General features: G+C 37.8%; 1 protein-coding gene across 6 annotated transcripts in view; it reads right to left on the bottom strand.

The window, feature by feature from the left end:
* Positions 1 to 20,213, bottom strand: part of KCNIP4 (potassium voltage-gated channel interacting protein 4) — a 389,223-nt gene that overhangs the window by 273,594 nt on the left and 95,416 nt on the right. Inside the window, exon 1 of one of the 6 annotated variants that reach the window (XR_009486280.1) lies at positions 12,501 to 12,825. The exons of 2 other annotated variants lie outside the window; for them this stretch is intronic. Coding sequence is in view for 2 of the 4 variants with exons in the window: in XM_059845081.1 (XP_059701064.1) it covers positions 12,501 to 12,588 (88 nt within the window). In the remaining 2 variants the exon portion in view is untranslated. Of the gene's footprint in view, positions 1 to 12,500; positions 12,826 to 20,213 lie in introns of those variants that run through there. 3 more of the 6 variants (XR_009486282.1, XM_059845081.1, XM_059845082.1) reach the window with 3 other exon arrangements.

Raw genomic sequence — 20,213 nt, 5'->3', positions numbered from 1 at the left:
CTCTCACCCTTTGCCCTGTCAGATTTTAAAGCCAATGCATCTCCAGGTAAGATGTAGATGTAGTAACAGTCCTGAGTCTATTTAAGTGTGGAATGCTTCATCCTCAGGTATACACTTTGGTGGTATGTCTTAAGTAGTAGTGGTGCAATACAGACCTGGTATTTGATGCAGATTAACTAAATCTGGAAAAAAAAAAGTAGTAGTACAAAATATAAACTAAAATGTTGTATAAAATATAAACTAAGTGTTGTACAAACTAACAAAAATATAAACTAAATATACAAAATACAAACTAAATACAAACTAAAAATTATGTACAAAATATAAACTAAAATGTTGTACAAAATATAAACTAAAATGTTTGGAAAGAACAGTATTGTAAAAATTTGTGATTGCTGTTCATTCAGTCATACATACAATGCCACAGTATATGTTTCTCTTACAAGTAAGCCATAATAGAAAGAAAATATCAAACCTAAATTTTCTGACTTTGATCAGCAGCAATACAGCTAAAAGTAAACAGTCAACATAAAATCACTAAAAAGCGTAAACACTTTATTTTCTATCATTACATGGCTCTCTCATGGAACTCTAGCTGGTAAGATAGGAGATAAGAGTACTACTACTAATTTTGTACACAAAACAAACTGCCCATTTAGACTGTTAAGGTGGATCACAGAATGGATCAGGTTGGGAGGGAGCACAGTGGTCCAACCTCCCTGCACAAGCAGGGCCATCCCAGAGCACATGGCACAGGGCTGTGTCAAGGCAGCTCCTGAGTATCTCCAGGGAGGGAGACTGCACAACCTCTCTGGGCAACCTGTTCCATGTGCAGTCACAAACACAGTAAGTCCTTCCTCATATTCAGACGGAATTTCCTGGGCATCAACTTCTGCCCATTGCCTCTTGTCCTATTTCTTGGCACCACTGAGCAGAGCCTGGCTCCATGCTCCTGACACCCTCCCTTACAGACACTGATGAGGTCCCCTCTCAATTGTCATTCTGGAGGCTGCACAGCTCCCCCAGTCATTCCTCATAAGAGAGATGCTCCACTCCCTTAATCATCCTTGTCACTCTCAGCCAGATCCACTCCAGGATATTTACAGGAATTCTATTGCTTTTTGAAGGGTAGTTTCCTCCTCAATGAAAAAGAATACCTTTTTACTCTATGGTACAACTTGATTGATGAAAACATCTCAGCAGACTACTCATGGAAGGACTGGCCTTAGTCCTACACTGTCTCAACAGGATGACATTTCAATTACTGTCACAGTACGATACTATACAGACAACAGGTAGGTAATTTAATAGATCAGTCCAGAACTTCCTGTAAGCAATACATACAATCCAATTAGTTTCTCACAATAGACTACAGCAGTTATTTGAGGAGCTTCAAGCACTTCATCTGGTAGGTCTTCACAGGGCAGGAATGCCCTGCTGTTTCTATTCCCATCTGTCACTCAGCATTAAAGTTTCAGAGCACTGTGAACACGAACACAGGGGATGTTGTAGCACTTAAATTCACCTGAGTGTGGCAAGAGAAAGAGTGCCTGAATAGCAATGAAACTTCCAAAACCAGTAGTCAGGGTAACAGATACATCAAACTGAAAGTGAGTAGTGACTGACAGCCACCATCACCTCTGTCTTCCCCAACATGCATTTTTGTTACTATTGTAACTCACTGGACTCAGAAGTCAGTCCAATTTTGAAGGAATGGGTATTTCTACAATGTAAAAATTTTGCCTTCAAAAATTTTGTCTTCAATGTTCAGAGTGCTGAGAGTGAAGACACGACACCATGCTGTCCACTAAACATTTCTCTCAGACCAAACTCTTCATTGGTACAGGTTTGCCTGCAGCTTTACACCAAGGATGAATCTGATACACAATAACATAGAGGTATCAGAGGCTGTGCAAAAATGTACATTTTTATTTACTAGTGTCACTTGTGCTCTTCCTTCTCTACCATCCTCTCTCCTTACTCTCAGTCTTAATTCTCCTTACAGTCTTATTTTATGTTTTCTGTTCTCTTGACATTAAGTTGAAAATAATTTTCTTCATTTGGTTACATTTTTAAAAGTTATTAGCTGATTGAATAAATTAAAAATTTTCTTGTCTTCAGTAAAAAGCCCTTATGCCTTTCCAGGAATCCTGAGGAGCTGTACACATAAGCTACACGGGGAAGTTAATTATTAATTATCAGTAAGGTGGAATAGTTAAGATTAATTCAGTCACTGGTGAGACCCACTCATTCAGAATTAAAATAGAATTTGGTTTCATTTCCTTGAGAAATGAATTATGCTAAATTAAAATGAGGTCACTTCAGTTCTGAATTTTCTGCAATGAAACAGTTTTACTTAATTTCAATTAAATCTTCACATGAAGACAATTCCTTACATTTCTCTTATGCTTTAACTCCTTTTCTGAAGCAGTAATGGAAGCAGCTTACAAAACTTGTGTTAGGCTGCAGTACAGCAACTCAAAAGCAGCTTATCATTGTTGCTTAATATTTGTTTGTCTGGGAACAAACATATGATAATTTGGGGAAACTGACTAAATATATATAATCATTAGCCTCACATTGACTGTAATGAAGCAATTTCAGATGCATTTTCTACAGAAGGCTCTGCAGATTTTACTGTTGTGGATTCCATAGGCATCACTGATAGTGAATTAGATGGTAAGAGAACTGACTGTACCTGAGAGATGCTGATATGAGTGCATTTAAAACTTGAAAGTGAAAACTTTGTAGACAAGAGGGATTTATTTAAAACTGGGTGTACTTATAAATTTTAAATATATATTTTTATAAAGGTAAAAATCATAATTTGTACATAATCCAAGATAATCTAAATATTCGACAACAGTTGATTGTCCTATGTGTACGCACCCATACTATGTGTACTCTAATTAATTAGAAATTAACCTAATTTTTTTGGCCCCAAGCTGGATGCATCTCTATGTGTCAGCAACCCATCTGACCAACAACTCTCAGTTTTTAAATGCTGCAAAAACCAGAGCCCCCAAATCACATCATGCCTTTGTCCCAAAGAAAATCATCTGAGGGGAAAACCTGACCTGGGATTTTAAAAGAAATTCTTCAACTAATGTAATGAAATGTAGTGATTAGAATAAAGAATCTAAGGACAAACTTTTGAGAAGTAAATTACTTAAGAGCCTAATTCCTATTTTTAGAGTTGACTAAGGAATCTATTTTCTGCTGACCTTTACAAGTGTTACTATAAATCAAATATAAATGATTAACTGTCACTTTTCCCCCTGAAATTAAATGAAGTTTACAATAGCTGCCACAGAAAGGTCTGAACTGCACAAATTCTAAATGTTGTTTGATTTTATTCACATGCCTCATAAAGGGTATTTAAAAATTACAAATCTGCTGACAAAAACCAGACTAACAGACACAAAATCTAGTACCTCTTTTCATATTTATTCAATTTCTTAAACTAATGGAGTATGGCTGTTGATGAAAACAGACTTATTTCCTCTCCATCTCAAACACTTTTATATTATATTTTAAATTAATCACACTGCCTAGATGGGGACTCCATAAAAAGCTCAAGATGGTAAATCAAATTGCTATCAGTTTTAAAAGCTAAAGAGCCTATTTCACACACACACATACCCCATGTATTGTATATGCTTACTTTATGTATTCTGAAGAAACAGTAATGAAAAACTTAATTTATAAAACTATGGGATCTATATTATGTGAAATAGAACTTCAAATGCAGAATCAAAACAAGTTAGAGTTCAATACTGCAGGAACCTAATAATAATCAATATATGTTGTATGTTCAAAATGTTCAATATTAGCGGAAACCCTCAGTAGCAGAACCCCTAGACTACCTGCTGTAGCTTTACAAAGGAAGTTTACAAAATAAAATATTTTTTAATTTTTTGAAGCATTTCATGGGACTGAACCCTCTAGGTCCAAGTGTATACATATTTGCACCATGATAAGGATTTCAGTTAAAAATACAAAGACATACATTTGCACTTAAAAAATAGAATATAAAGGTAAAAATTCTAGTTAATATTTCAAAAAATAATTGATCCAATTTTGGCAGCTTTTTGCAGTGGAGACTTCAGGAGTTTAATTTCAGACAGTTTTTAATTTGTTTGTTGTATTGTAAATTACTTCAAAAGTCAGTATTTCAGATTTGGAAATGAAAGAGGTATTGGAGTGAATTGCATTGTCTTCTATGACAGGCTGTCATCATGAAGAGACAGGAGGCAAGTGAAGAGTTCACATGAGTCATTATCCAAACCAATTCAAAGACACAGAAAAATTTATAAGTGGAATTCAAATGAACTGGGTTATACACAGAAAATATAAATGTTACAAATTAACTGGGTCTGAAAACACAGTAAAGCAAGTAAAGACCATCACACCACAGCAGGAAAGAGAACAGCGGTGGTGTGACAACCAGGGTCACTGTTATTGCCCATAAACAGGTGACTGCCACTGGAATGGGACATAAGGTTGGCATTCACCGGCCACAAAGCACCATTAAGTTTTATCAGTTCTGCTGTTTCTGTTTGGCTGTATCAGAGCCAGTCACACAGAATTACCAGCTAAAGACTGAAGTGCTCTTAGCAGGTAGTTCAGTGCCCACGTATTTCCAAGCCAACATATCACTCTATTTTCCAGCTTGGCCATTAACTTTATATCCAAACACGGTGTTGAACTGGCCATTGTCTATTTCTAATGTCATTACAGAATTCAAATATTAAACAAATGAAGAAAATATTTTCTGCTACCACAGGCTTGGATTTAAGATAGCCCTAGCAGACTGTTATGTATGAACATGTGGTTATCCCAGTTTGGAAGACAGGGACATCCATGAAACTAAAACACACTGTTACAGCAGTCACAAAATGTACATTCATATCTCATCCTATTTGGGTGAATGAGATTGTCATGGTTTCTCATTTTTATTCCCAGCTTGCATCTTTCCCTTAACTGCCACAAATAAAGCCATGAAGCAGGTCCATAAATACTGGGGTTTTAAAACCTCCATTAGAATGATCAGCAATTGACACTGCTACTGATAGGATGCACCCATCTTCCCCAGCTAGACCTGCTTTAGATGATACTCATTTTTATTCACATCATTAGAGTTTCTAATCCCTTTTCAGGGTATTTAATACTACAGGAGAAAAAAAAAAGTATATCCACATACGCTTTCCTATGGACTACTTCATAGAACTTATCCTAAGGCTACTCCACATGTGAAGCCTAACACAAGATATTGAAAAAAACCTCGAAGTAATTCTCATTAGTAATCTGTAAAAACATTGTCTGAAAAACTATTTCAGTTGACTTAACCCTGAGTTTATAACTCCATTTAAGCTATCTGCTTTAAACTTCAGGCAGTTGCAGGAAGGTGCTCAGGTGAAATACCTTAGCTGAGAACAAAAAAAAGGCAGGATTACTGAGCTGCTGAACTGTGGTACTACACCATTGAAACAGTGAAAACATCCTAACCCCACAGAAGTTGATTTTTACTTTTGTGACTGGGTTTTTGTTTGTTTGTTTTTAAATATCAAGACTGATGAAACTGGCGTAAAGTAGAATTTATCAAAGGCTTCATGTTTTTCTTAAGCAAAAAAACCCCTAACCAATTAGTAAATGCAGGTTGTACCTTCTGATGGCATGTTCTTTGATAAAACAGATTACCAAAGATAGTCTCTATCCTTCATTTTGCCTTGTTTTTGCACAGGAAAGTTTTCTGGCCTACTGCCAAGAGGAATATATCATCTGAGCATAGGTGTGGGAGGCCTCACAACTGTTCTCCTCTGCCTGTCCTATTTAATGTGCCAATCACTGCCAAAAGTCCAAGACTGTTCAGGACAGCAGCTTATTCTGAACTCTTTCAAGGGCTGCTCCTTGGTAAATCCAGGAATCACCTTTTTTGAATGCAGCTTAGCAACATAAGAACAGAGGAGCTACTGTATTGGTTTAGACTAAGGATCCATCTAGCTCAATATCCTGTCTTCACCAACAGCTATTAGTGTGTGCCCAGTGAAAACAAGAAACAGGAAAAGCACTTAGAACATCTTTCCCTAACACCTTCATAGCCATGGACTACTTTCATCTCAGGGAAATTCTTACATGTTTAATCTAGACAGTGTCTCCCAACAGGTTTGTTTTCCAACTCTTTACCCAGCTGGTCCCTCTGGACTCATGCAGAACTTTCTGCACTAACAGCACCCTTTAGTAAGGAGTTTCACAGGTTTTTCACTCCCTGTTTTTCCAGGGTTTCATTCCTAGCCAGCAGTAAGCTCACTGCCTATCCATTCAGACAGAAAGCTCGTTTTGTCCAGCATGTACCACCTCATTTTACCTTACATTGAAATTCATTTGTCCTTTTAGTGTCTTTGAGAATCATTGTACAATGTCTGTCTGCAGTAGAAAGTCTCTATAAAAGGAACAAAAACAGAACAACCAAAAAACCAGTCTGTGCATTCCAAAATTGTGTTTATTTTAGTTTGCACCCCAATTTTGAATCTAAATATATCCTTCTCCTTGCTGCCTCTATACTCCAAGCTACCCTGTGCAATGGTTAAATGAAAAGTACACACAGAGTGGAGAAGTGTATTATATTGTACAAGGCTGAGACAGTCCTAATGCTGCCATTTCCCAACACTTTGTCTGCAGGATTTGGTAACTTCTAAAAAGTTCCTTTAAGAGTATTTTTAAGCAAGTTATCCAGTGCCATGCCTTACATACAGCTGAATTTTTAATACTATATTTATAAATTACATCAGTAGTTTGGGCTCTTACAAGAACAGCACAGAAAGTAGGACTTCCAAAGGGAAGGTTGTTAATGATGACTACAAGAAGCTTTCCAATGTGTCATTTGCAAGAGAAGATGAACTGTATCTTTCATTTTAATTAAGATTCAGACTTGGAATGAGAGAGTAAAATCTCAATTTTTTCAACAGAAATGGTATGCAGCATGCTAACTTTGTCCTTTTCCAATTAACACACCATAAGAAGCCTTAAGACTTCAGTGAGGACTCTTCTGGAATGATCTGGAAAAAAAAATCTTTTTTAAATAGGTTATATGATAATGTCTGAAAAACATGGGACATTTGAGTCAAATATTTAAAAATATTCAGGAGAATATGTTTAAAGATAAGGGTATTGCCTTTAGATGCCCCACTTCAAGGTACCCACTACTGCTTCATGCATCTGTGAAGTTCAGTCTATCTCAAATATGCAGGATTATAGAACTTGAAGCTGAAACATTTTGCACAACACTGAATTGCAAATCAGGAAGAGCAAGGGCAGTCCATGTAGACTCATTTCTGATGAGGGAAAAATTTATAATTTTTGAGTGCTTAATTTATTTTAACACACTTTGTAACAAATTATACTACTTGAAATCTGAGCAATTTTCTACAGAACTGCTGAAAGTTCACAGTAAATCTGCAGCAAATGAGAGGCATATAGGTAGGATTGATTTTTTGAGGAAACAAACCAAATATTTTTAATTTTTTCCAATTTGAAGCAGAATGCATTTTAAGTACATTAAGGCATTCTCAGCTTTTCCCAGAATATATTTCACATTGCCTGCAACTAAGCTCAATACATCTTGGTCTTTTGTCTCAGAGCACTGTCTGTACTACAGCCTACTCTAAACAAAATGTCTGTTGGAGTGATAATACATAGAGGGAGAGTGTAATACAAAAGTGATTTCAAAAGCCAGGTACCTCAACAATGCAATATATGAAAAATCCTAGAAAAATTACAGGAGGAATTGGGCAAAATTCACCTCATACTTTACAAGAGCTAACAACAACAACAACAACAAAACTGAGGGATTTTTTGGTTGGTTGGTTGGTTGGTTGGTTGGTTGGTTGGTGTTTTTTCAGGTATTTTTCTTTCAAAGTCTGATATTTTATACTGAAACACCTCTGTCAGGTAGTGCATGAAACCTACTCAAAATCCCACTGTATCCAGTGGGATATCCCATTCAGTATCCACCACACCCTTCCACTGAAGGGATTTCTCTCAGAGGGAGATGAACACCAAGACAGCACCTGCAAAAGTTGCCAGTCCTAATCAGAAAATTGAGCAAGGAAAAAGTACAATGCAGAATTTCAAGGGAAATCTGGAATGGTTTCTTTTAAATTAATGAGACTTTTTTTCCCAAACAGGACATGGCAAATATTTCACTCTTGCACATTGGAACTTGTGAAATTATCTATAGAGAGAATACTGCACCTTTGTATAGGAAAATTTTCTGAAACCCCAGAGGTTCAAACTACCTCACAGGCAACAGCCAACAGATTCCAACCTTGAATCTGGAATTCTTTCCTATTAAAAATAAATGAAAAAGTATAATTAGGTTCATGAATAATACTGATTTGGTATTTTAAAAAAAGGTAAAAAGAAATATTTCAGCAATAAAAAAAGGCATTTGGAAACACATTAAACTGTTTTCCCATGGATGTTGACATTTTAGGTTTTCCATAACATCTTCAAGATACAAGGTCCTTTTAAAATAATTTTATGTTATATTCTGTTTGCATAAAAAGGGGGACAGTCTTTTTATCTACTCTCTTTGTCTCATATTTTTTAAGATTATTTTGATATTTTGCATTATTTTTGTCTTTTAATTTATTCTACTTCTCATATTATGCACCATAGAAGTGAAGGGAATCTGGTCACCTGCATTCAAAACAAGGTGATTCCTCTTGGATTTACCAAGGAGCAGCCCATGAAGGAATTCAGAATAAGCCACTGTCCTAAACAGTCTCAGACTTTTGGCAGTGATAGGCACATGAAATAGGACAGTTAGAGGAGTACAGTTGTGAGGCCTCCCACAGCTTCAGAGCTATGCTCAGATGATATATTCTTCTTGGCAGTAGGCCAGAAAATATTTCTGCGCAAAAAAAAAAGGCAAAATGAAGGACTAGAGACTACCTTTGGTAATCTGTTTTATCAAAGAACATGCCACTAGAAAGTACAACCTGCACTCACTAAATGGTTTGCTTTTTTTTAACCTAAGAAAAATATGAAGCCTTTGATAAATACTACTTTACGCCAATTTCATCAACCTTGAGATTCAAAACCAAAGAAACAAATAAAACCTCCAGAAAAATCTAAAGAAGTCAAAAAACCCCACATCAATCCCTCACCTAACCTACAAAAGCCTAGAAGAGTGAGATAACTTCAGTTTGTTGGAAAGAGTAGAGTTTCACAGCTAGGGCTGTTCTCCACTTCATTCCCTGTATACATATATGCTAACTGGGAATTTGAATCTGTCCTGTAAAACCTGGCCTCCTATATGAATAGGTCATATCAGACATTTAATAAAAACATGGCTGAAAGGGATGGAATTGTGAAAATCTACCACTGAATTCAATGATGGTTTTGCTTCTATCATCTCTTTAATCTTTCATAAGTTGTGACAGTTAAGAAAAATTTCATAGCCATTGCTCTGAAATCACTTTTCCTTCATTTTAAAATAATGTGACCTACTTCTTGATCTCAAAATGATTAATTTTGTTATTTATAATATACAAATCCATGTTGCATCCAAAAACCAAAACATTCTCAAGAGCAGTGCCAAGATTTTATCACAGTGTTTCAAAGACCAGGTGCTTGTGAGCCAAGAGGCAGGAGGCAACAAAGCAGGGATTGGTATGATATTTGGTTTGCCATCTTCAATGAGGGAATATGTTTCACTTGTGGAAATACATCAACTTACTATATAAGAGAAATCGTGAGAAATTGAAAACTTTGTTTAAAAGACTATTTCTTTTCACTACATTTTGCTATCAATCATAGTGACTTGCTGTAAAAAAAAAAAAACAAAAACAAACCTGAGAGAGATCTGGATGTATTCATGCAGAGAGCGTCACTTAAAACCCATTGTAAAGATTTATACAGCATTTACCTTCAAGCAAGGGGGTAGTTTCATTAATATTGGTTCCAGCTGAGTGGACTATGAAGTACAAGTCCAAGCTTATGTATTATTATAGACAGCTATAAAAGACCATTTTTATTTCAAACATTTAGATTCACCACAGAACAGGTCTGTAGTGCTATAAATGGTTATGAAACACAAGCTATAGAACCAGTCATCAACAGTGACTCCTTAGCCAGGCCCATAGCCAGTAAACCCAGCTGCCCTCCTATATTACTTTGTTTTGTTTTCTGATCAAGGTAATCACAGCAGCTGCAGCACAGCTTGTACAAATGTGTAGATTAAGTATATTTTCAACATGCCTACCCATACAGGAACAAGGGATGGATTAGACTCAGTGCAAGTACTTTCAAGAATTTGAAGCTCCAAACTATTAAGTATAATTTAAATATTAAGGAACACATGAAAAAGAAACTAGAAGCCAAACCATATCAACATATAAATTAAATTACATTTACCATTGTGCTTCTTAGTAAACATTTACACTTTGAAATTCACTGGCCACTTGGGTGAGGAGATTGCCTGTTTCTAAGAAGTTAAATAAGCACACTTTGTTTCTGATACCTATGCTAAATTTTTGAATGCTCAAGATAGAAACAGCAGTACCTTTAATATACAAAGTATAACTTTCTAACACTTTCAACTAGGCTTTCTAATTCATCTTCATTAATTATCAATAATTATCAACCGAATGAATTATGCACTAGATTTTTCAGGCAGAACAGTAACTGGTTTGCAACAGTTGAGGTTACTGAGTAGGACTGGGCTATGCAAGAGCTTAACAGAGGAGCTCTACCTCCCTTGGCATTTCAGGTATTATCACATTATCCTGATCTCATCTGCCTCATCATCTGAACATGATGAAGTCTATTAACTTAATAGGAATAGTAAGATACCATTACCTGTAGTAAAAACAAACTGCAAATCTCCTCAGAAGTATCTCAGCTCTTCCTAAGAGTGGGGATTTTTTGCTTGCTTGCTTGCCTTTAAGTAAACACATGTGAGGCCACTCCACTTGGCTTTTTATCATAGAATACATGCTGCTTAATCGTAAAAAAAATAACTTATTTTAGTGATAGCATAAAAATCAGTATGCTCAGCAAGTCTTGGAAATGGTTTTGAATTGTGAGCTCAGAAAGGTTGCAGCACAAATGTCAATCTGAAAAATAGAGTAGTGTGTACATCATTCGCTAGATAGGAAAGGAAAAGCTTGGATGACTTTGGGAAAAGAGTATTGCTATGAATTTCTAACACATCTTTCTTCTTGCATCATATATTATTTAATTTCCATAGCAACCCACAGGAGCAAGAAGCCAGTTTTCAGAAAAATTTGAATTGATGCAGTTCACAAAAGAGAAACTATGACAGACGAGGAATGATAGAGAAAATAAAGGCAGGGAAATTCTGTTACTAGACACTCAGAGTTGATAAAAAGCATTGTCAGATTTCCAAAAGTTACAAGCATCCTATGAAGTATGCATTGTCAGTGTTTGTGCTATGACTTTTATAGCATTGTAATCCCAAATCTGATTAATTGCATGCATCAATTCTTCCAATTCTTGCTAAAGAGTCAACTTTGCTCTCAAATCTTTTCATCTGTGCCAAAAAAAAAAACCACAAATAGCCAACACACCACCACCACCACCAAATAAATTAAAATAACCAGCTGAAACTTTCAGATTACTTTAAATAAACGGCTTTTAATTCTCAACAATTGTGGTAGCATAATTGGAAATTATCTGTTGATGCTGGACTTGCATCTCTGCAAGGGAAAAAAAGTAACTGAAGTCTAGAAAGAAGCACAATTATATTTTATAAATACATAATGACATAACGTAAGTTATCATATTTGTCAGCTGTTGAGAACAGCTACAGAAAATGCTGAATTGTGAGAAAAGTATATTTTCCAAAGTGACAAGAAAACTACAGCATCTGTTCTGTCTAGCTTAGAAACCTTCCCTGGTACTGCACACTTTGTCCAAGGTTACAGAAAAAAAATTACTTAAGGAAAGCTGACAACTACTATGTTTCAAATTCCTTAAGGGCAAAGCACAAGTGTTATTCACAATTTCCTACAAGATACCATACCATCCCATTGACAGATTGCAGCTGATTTACATCCTTAGATAAGCAAAACCAAGCCTCTGAGAAAGAGAATGTAGTGTGCTTGTCAAAGAATATCAGTCCAAGAAACACTGAAAATACAAAACATGAAATTCATCCTTTATGACCAATGTGTCTTCTCTGCAGTACTGTTAACACATACAGGTGGACAGGTGGAACCATGTACACTCACATCCCAATTTGGGTTTGTGTGTGTAAAGGCTTAGAGAATGTCAGACTGTCTAAACACTGTAACATCAGATTATGCTCTGTTTTCATTATGCTCAGCCACAAAGTAGTTCACAGATCTTCTTTTATTATTATTTACAGGATGAAAGGAATGATAATATAAAACAATGACAACCCTGTATTATCCTTAGGCAATTCTCTCGTTATCATGCTGAACAGCTCGACTACAGAGAAAAACAGTCATTACCTGTGTGAAGAGAACCTGTGATTAGCCTGAGAAGGTACTGGGCAAATTTCATTATTTCCCGCTTACACCGCTTCCTACAGCCACTCATCTTGGGCAACGGGGTATTCCTCTGAGGAGAGCCTGACGACTTTGCCAATAAAGGGAACAGTTTCTGCCAGCAAACTTCTGGGGCAGTCCAGAGCCTCACACGGCCTCGCCGCCTCCTCACGGCCGAGCACACTCCGCCGATCGACCTCGGGTGGCTGCGCAAGGGAGCCCGCGGCGGCCGGCGCTGCGTGGCGCGGGCGCTGCCACGGCACAGCGCGGCGCGGCGCGGCACGGCACGGCACGGCACGGCACGGCACGGCACGGCACGGCACGGCACGGCACGGCACGGCACGGCTGGGGGTCGGCACGGCGCAGTGCAGGCACTGGCGCGGCCACCGGCGCCCCCGCCGCGGCCGGACCCGCGGCAGGCGCTGGCCGCGGGCGGCTCCGCGGGCGCGCAGCCCGGCGGGCGGGGCGGTGCCGGTGCCCGCCCCACGCAGGCAGCACCGCACAGCCCAGCACGGCACGGCACAGCACAACACAGCACGGCACAGCACGGCACGGCACGGAACGGCACAGCACGGCACGGCACGGAACGGCACAGCACGGCACAGCACGGCACCGCCCCCGGGAGCCGCTCCGCTCTGCGCTCCTGCCGCGAGCAGCGGGCGGGCAGGTGGGGGCCGGCCGGGACAGGGCACCGCTCCGTTCCCCCGTGCTGGGCGGAGGCGAGCCCCGCCGAGGGCAGGGCCCGGCCGAGGGGACGGTCCTGGCCCTGCCTGACCTGCGGGAGTGTAACCGAGGTGTGCGCGGGCGGGGCTCCCCTCACCTGCACTCTGCACGTCAGCCTGGGGCCCGTAGCCTGCTAGAAGGTCACGCAAACGCCAGGGCACTGCGCACCTGTACAGCGGGAAGAAGGAAGCAGAAACCCTGCAGGTACCTCTGTGCGAGGAGCTGCCCCTGCTTTCCAGCGCCCTGACCTGCGAACGCTGGGAAACAGGCTCTGGCACTCTATGCTTAGAATGTCTCCGAGAAAGTCTTGTCAGGAAGCTACCTGTACTCCTTACTATTCCATTATAAATTCATAGTTTTCCAACTTGCTGAGAACTATTTCTTATTAATAAAAATTATCTGCTGTAGTCTACATCCACGACCACAGAACCCAAAGAATATGTTTTCATTTCCCTTGGACTACTTCCCTCATAGAGAACAGCTCTATTGCATTAGAGGGTGATGCAATATGTAATGCCTAATACAGTTAAAAAAAGAAAAAAAGAAAAGACAACCCATTAAGGAAAAGCTTAACAGAAGAAAATCATCAACTGATCTAATTTTATGACAGCACTGACCATAAAACATTTTGGCGAATGCCTTTAAAAAAAATTACAATAAACACAAATGCACATCTTCAAGCTATTGTCTATATTATGCAGTGAGCCGAGATAAATACATTATAGACACAATACATCAAAGCATTATCAAAGTTGCAGTTAGATGACACAGTTTCTGTGTCTGCTATCTGAAACACAAGCATGCTGTCTTATGCTCCCAGTGAAGCTACACAGATAATGGAAAGAACCAAAATGGAATAGTTCACAGAAGCCCCCAGGTTACTCCAACACAGGGATTAGTCTGAGAAGGATGTGGGCAAATTCCAGGATTTCATGTTTGCACTACTTCCTACAGCCACTCATCTTAAGCAGGAACTAATTTCTTGGCACAGTTTTTTCTGAAATAACACAATACAGTTTGACCAAAGAAAACTGTTGAAAAAAAGACCCCCAAACCCAAAAAACCTCCCACAAAAACCTACCTACCAACCAACCAACCAACCAACCAACCAACCAACCAACCAACAAACCAATCAACCAACCAACCAACCAACCAACCAACCAAACCCCCAAATCCAACAGCCCCCAACAAAACCCATCAAATTCTGGGGCACTGGAGATGCCAGTGTGCCTTACAAATTTCTGAAATCCTCTGGTCTCCAAAAGGAAAACTCCTTAAATAGCTGGCATAGGGGAAGAGATACCGAAAGCACAAGTCTCTGTCCATTCTTTAGAAGAGGATTGAAGAGGCCAATGCAAATGGTTCTGAGCTGGAGTCCTTGACCTTTTTAATCCTTAGACATCACCAATTGTTTTATACAATTTTCACTGGCAGTGCTACTTCAAAATAAGGAACTGAAAATAACTGAAGCCTAAACAACTGAAATACTGGTTTTCCAAGCCATAAGCATGGATCACCAACACCATGTGTTGCTCTTCCTCCACCCAAAAAACCCGCCAATAAAGCTGTACCAGTTCTGAAACTGTTTGACACTGTGTCCTAAGCCTATATGTTTTCAATACAGCAATAACAGTAATTGCAACCTAAGGAAGATTTCATGAAAGATTTTTGACTAGTTTCACCAAGATATTTTTTTAACAATCAGTGCAGTATTTTGATAGCATTGGATCTAAATCTATCTCCCAACATTTCTCTGGTCAGCAAGAAAGACTGACTAAGATTAAAGGGGTTTTTTCCCCAAATAAAGAGAGCAGATCAGAGAAAAGGGGGTAGGAAAGTTAGAATAGAAAACTGTAATAAAACCACCATGGTGCTTTTGAAAAATATAGTAAAAAAATATGAAGGACAGTTGGACAATATCAACTTCTATACATTGGTAATATACCTTTTTTATCTTTTTTTAATTGACAGGACACACTAAGGTCCCCAGCCAGAGCAAGTCTCTTTGCACTGAGGTAAAAAAATACTTTTTATATCTACAAGCTAGGTCCATCCCTAATAATTTATAATCCATAATCCTGAACTAAAGCCCTCTGAAAAAAGATCCTCTTATAGTCAGAGGAGTCTGCATCAGTTCCTAGAAATTCTGACTTTGGTACCAGGTACTTAGAAAGAACAGTACTTAAGTAAAATGGAGGAAGAATAAAACACATGCATACATAATGGAAGTTCTTTTCAGACATTAGGGGAAAAAATGGAAGGAAAAAGTAAAAGGAAAAAGTAAACTGGATTTTAAAATAATTTCACCAAGTCCAGCTCATAAGTTCCTAGAAAAACATAAAATACAAAATTACTTTGTTTTGAAGTGCTTGGCAAGAATGAAATGACTGGGAAGGAAACAAATGCAGTTTTTGTAAAAGACTGTCAACAGCGGCAGTCGAGCTTAAAGGCAAAATGGAAACATTTCCCTGAATGTACAAAGCATACTATAGTGCAGTCAGGACAAATTAATTGATTGTAATAAAATATTTTCTTCCTGTGAGGATTTATACACAAAGCTGCAAGACAAATCTTAAAAATCTTTGTCACCATGCCAAGAAAGCAATGCAAAACCAAAAATGTATGAAATTAAATTCTATTCAGTACAAAGATGAAATTCCACATGCATTTTTACAACTTCAATTAGAGTCTCAGCATCACAGGTCTATGCCCCAGGCCCACCTGTTGTCAACTGAAGTGCAACCTAACCATCCTTAGAGGAGGGTGCACACTGATATAGTTTTAGACTACACCAATATTGTAGTTCAGAGATGGTCATTATTGGCAGGTATGTGTCAGTATTGCTTTACTTCTTCCCATGTAGGAATAGTATTTCACTATTAAAAAAAAGCTAAACAAAACCAAAAGAGAAATGCATTCACAGCAACAAATGAAAACACATTTTAAAATAATTAAAGAAAATCAATGATTTTTAGATTGCTTAGGTTGCTGGGATAATGGATGACTCTTCTTTCAAAAAGAAAAAAACAGAAACCCCAAAAGCATTGCATGTCTCAGAACTGACCACTGCAACAGACTGGTATAAAATGGTGAATTAGCTAGCATTATAGTTATGTTTTGAGAGAGAAAAAGTTACTAAATACAGATTTTATTTAATAAAAAAGATAGAAAAAACTTCTATTAAAACATTCCAAAAGAAATTAAATGTGGCTCTTGTTATATTAAGTAACAATGGCAAAGACTCAAATGCCAAAAGCACATATAAGAGTTTAGGGAGAGAAAAATAAAAGCCATCACAAATATTTGATGAGAAGAAACCCACAGAATAAGGATGACAGTGCATGCCAAATATAAATTTGCTAGTCTGGGAATAAAATCTCCAGCAGAAGCTGAAGTGACACACACAGAGCACAAGCTGATTGGCTTCTTGTAGGCAGTTTGCCTCGTAAACCTCTTTCATTTGCACACAATCCTCTGACTTCAAAAAACAAAATTTCCTCCTGGACTAGCCCTTGCTATTGACTAAAAGCAAATTGAAATCTTACAACAAAAATCAACTCAATTAAATGCTTCAACCTCATCAGAAAGGGTAACCACAGGAAGTTATCCAGGAGCATAGAAAACCTATACAGAGTTTCCTCAATGTTGACTCCTGAGGCTTGTAAGAGCTTTTTGTCCTTAATGCAAATACTGAATTCAATAACTGGATTTTTTTTTAATCAAAGGATTATTAACCTTTTTATTTCAAACAACAGTGATATTTACAACATAAGCACATGGCAAGCAATAACAGATGGGCAGAAACAAACAGATGGGAGAGCACAAGGTAACAGCAAGATGTTTACCATAGAACATAATAAACAGCTGCCACAAGTAGATGACCATCATCAGATCTCTCTTCAGTTGCTCCTTGCCTGTCATAAAAGTAAGGGTCCTCTTAAATCACAGTCCCTACTGTATTTATTTTAATAGCTCTTCTGTGGACTTATGCTTCTTGACTTGACAGTATTGTGCACTGAGGTGTCCCAAGTTCGCCATCATTATTCAAGTGGATGCAGCAAGATGAGAGTCATTCATCACAGAAGTCACTGGAAACCACAGAAGTAATTCCAAATTATTCATGATGTCCATGAAAATATCAGCTACCACTTTTAGCCACAGCCAGTGAATAGCAACAAAAATTCTCTTGCACGTCATTTGCTCAAATTTAGTCTTGGATATTAACACAGACCAGAGATGGTTATATGATAGAAGATGAGCTGGGGAAGCAGAGGTGCAGGCATATGTTCCCTTCCTTAATGATTAGCAGCAATATGCTAGCTAAATTTACTTAGAATAAAATGGTTATTGTTCTTTGTTTTCTGTCCCGAATGTTATAGTGACAACAAGGAACATGAAACTGTTTCTTGCTCCATGCATTCCATATTAAAATGCATGTGTACATGGGATGTGGATATGATATAGTTTTGTCTTGTAGCAGCAATAACTTCCACAGAGCCCAGGACAGAGAGTGAGGGGCCTGCTAATGACCCTGGTTATGATTACAGACTTATTTACCTTCTTTATTTTTTTTATACTCTTCATATCAGAATTAAAACCCTCCTATTAGCCCAACTGTTACTTATCCAAACTGTATGCAATGCTTTTAAATGTGGAAGACAAAATATTAAGAAATCTTTATCCTGGCCTATGCTACTGAAAATTAATACAGTCTTCCTGCTTTTGTTTTTAGTCTTTAATTTCTCCTGAAAGCTTGCTAAGAATAATATCTTCAAACAGCTCTGTTGCTGTGTTTAAAATAGGACTACAGAGAAATGACTGCAACTTCACACTGTTTGCATAATATCAACAAATTATACACGTGCTCTATTCTGATAGCTAATACCTGCATAAAATAAATTACTTTCATTGCTGTTATAGTCCCAGACTCTATAGGTTCAAACTGAATTTTCTAATACATTTATTTAACCTAATAAAACATGTTGGCTTCGCCCACCAGAATCTTTGACCAGTATAACAGAAATACTTAAAGCACTTGTCTCTATTATTCCCACCTTCCCTGAGCTAGCTGCTCTCAGAATGCCTATTTTTTCTTACTCAGTGTCCTTGAAGCTTACCCCAAGGATTCATTTTCACACAACACTCTAAGATGATACTGCAGACAGTCAACCAGGAGCTCCGGCTGCCTCAACCTCCCCCATGGTCCACACTTGCCTAATAAAATATTCATCACTCCCAAAAGCTGCAGTGTCAAACATGAGCAACTTCCCAGCCTGACCTCCTATAGCCAGCCCGTGCTTTGTGCTGGAGAATAAACAAGACTGGGATTTACCTGCTGGAACATAAAATGGCATAATGATGTTTTCATGTTGCACATTACCTTCTGTGCCTGCACTGTAAAATTCTCACTGCAGAAGCCAGAGTACTAACTTTTAATGTTCAATATATATTGAATATCTGTATGCAAAGTTGCAGGGCAGTGTTATCAATAAACTAAAGTATTATCTTCCTTATAATACAGATCCTGTTTTGTATGTATGGTCATACATTTCAACTTAAAATATATATTATTTCTGAGTGTTCTCAAATGAAAAAAATTATTGAGGCATACTAATATCAAGTATATGAGGGTGGGGTTTTTTTTTGTGTTTTTTTGGGGTTTTTTTTGGGTTTTTTTGTTTGTTTGTTTTTTGTGGCTTTGGATTCTTATCTTAGTTCCATTTACAGGAAAGTTGGGGGTTGCCTCCAAGAGAAAAGAGAAAAGTTCTTATAACTCATTTAATTGTATCAGACTCTGCACATATTTATATCTATACTTAATGGAAGAGAAATCTGAACAGAAAAAAACAGAAGGAACCATCTTTCCTGTTACAGAAACCACAGCTGTAATAGTCTGTAAGTTCCATAAATCTTTGAGATTTGATATAAGTAAAACATATCCATATCATGTCCATACAAAATAAAAATAGTGTAAAAGTTGTGTTTTGACCCCAAACCTACATTAACCTGTTAAAGAGGGAAGTATCAGAAATTGGCTGCAAACCAGACAATACTGGGTATGCTGCATTCTTAAGACAATAGAATAAGCATTGCACCAAATCAGCCATGAGAATTCTGCAAATACAATAATTACTACAGCTTAGGCCAGTAAGTAAATGTATTCTGAGGAAGCTTGTTTCCATTGCAGAGATGTACTTATGTATGCATATATACTTACCTGAAATATATATATAGTTTAAAAAAGGTAGACTTCATAGCTTCAATAACTACCTGTTGCAACTTATTGCAACTTATATGCCCCTAGGATTTCCCATAAATGGTCAAAACCCAGATTTCTACTTCTAAGTCAAGGGCTTCCCCATAGTTTTCAAGCATTTTCTTTCCCCTTCTATGCCAGTTATGGCTTGATGCTCTAATTAAAATGCTCTAAAATTTAAGATTGAAAAGTACATATCCTTAAGTTTTCACATCCTTAAGATGGCGTGTATTGCAATGTATTTGAGTGAATATACTGCAGCTACTAGCTCAGGGAGGAGAAAGACAGAAGGGAGATACCAAAGTCCAAAGATTTCTTCAAAGCCTACATCTTGGTTGAAGCAATTTTGAAACACTTCTCCTTCATCCAAAATTTGATTATGTTAATTATTAAAGATGAAGTACCAGTGTAGAGAGCAAGTTAAATTACCACACTGCTAGGTCTGTGGTCTGTTTTCCCTCCTTGCAGGGTCCTGCAGATATTGAGAAGAAAAACACGTTATCAGCATTCCTGTGGAATCCTTCAGTAATGCTCTGTAGGGAACATCACCAGTTACCAGTCTACTCCAGATTTTCTAGAAGACTTGTCATTGTAATAAGGACCCCTAGATCTTCTTCCCACATAATACAGCTGATGAGCTGTCACACAAAGTATATAAATTTTACTCTGACATAGAGGAAAACCATTTTAAAACTAAT

Source organism: Haemorhous mexicanus, chromosome 4, assembly GCF_027477595.1.
Source record: "Haemorhous mexicanus isolate bHaeMex1 chromosome 4, bHaeMex1.pri, whole genome shotgun sequence".
NCBI classification, from domain to species: Eukaryota; Metazoa; Chordata; class Aves; order Passeriformes; family Fringillidae; genus Haemorhous; species Haemorhous mexicanus.
This window is presented reverse-complemented; position numbering and strand designations above follow the sequence as displayed.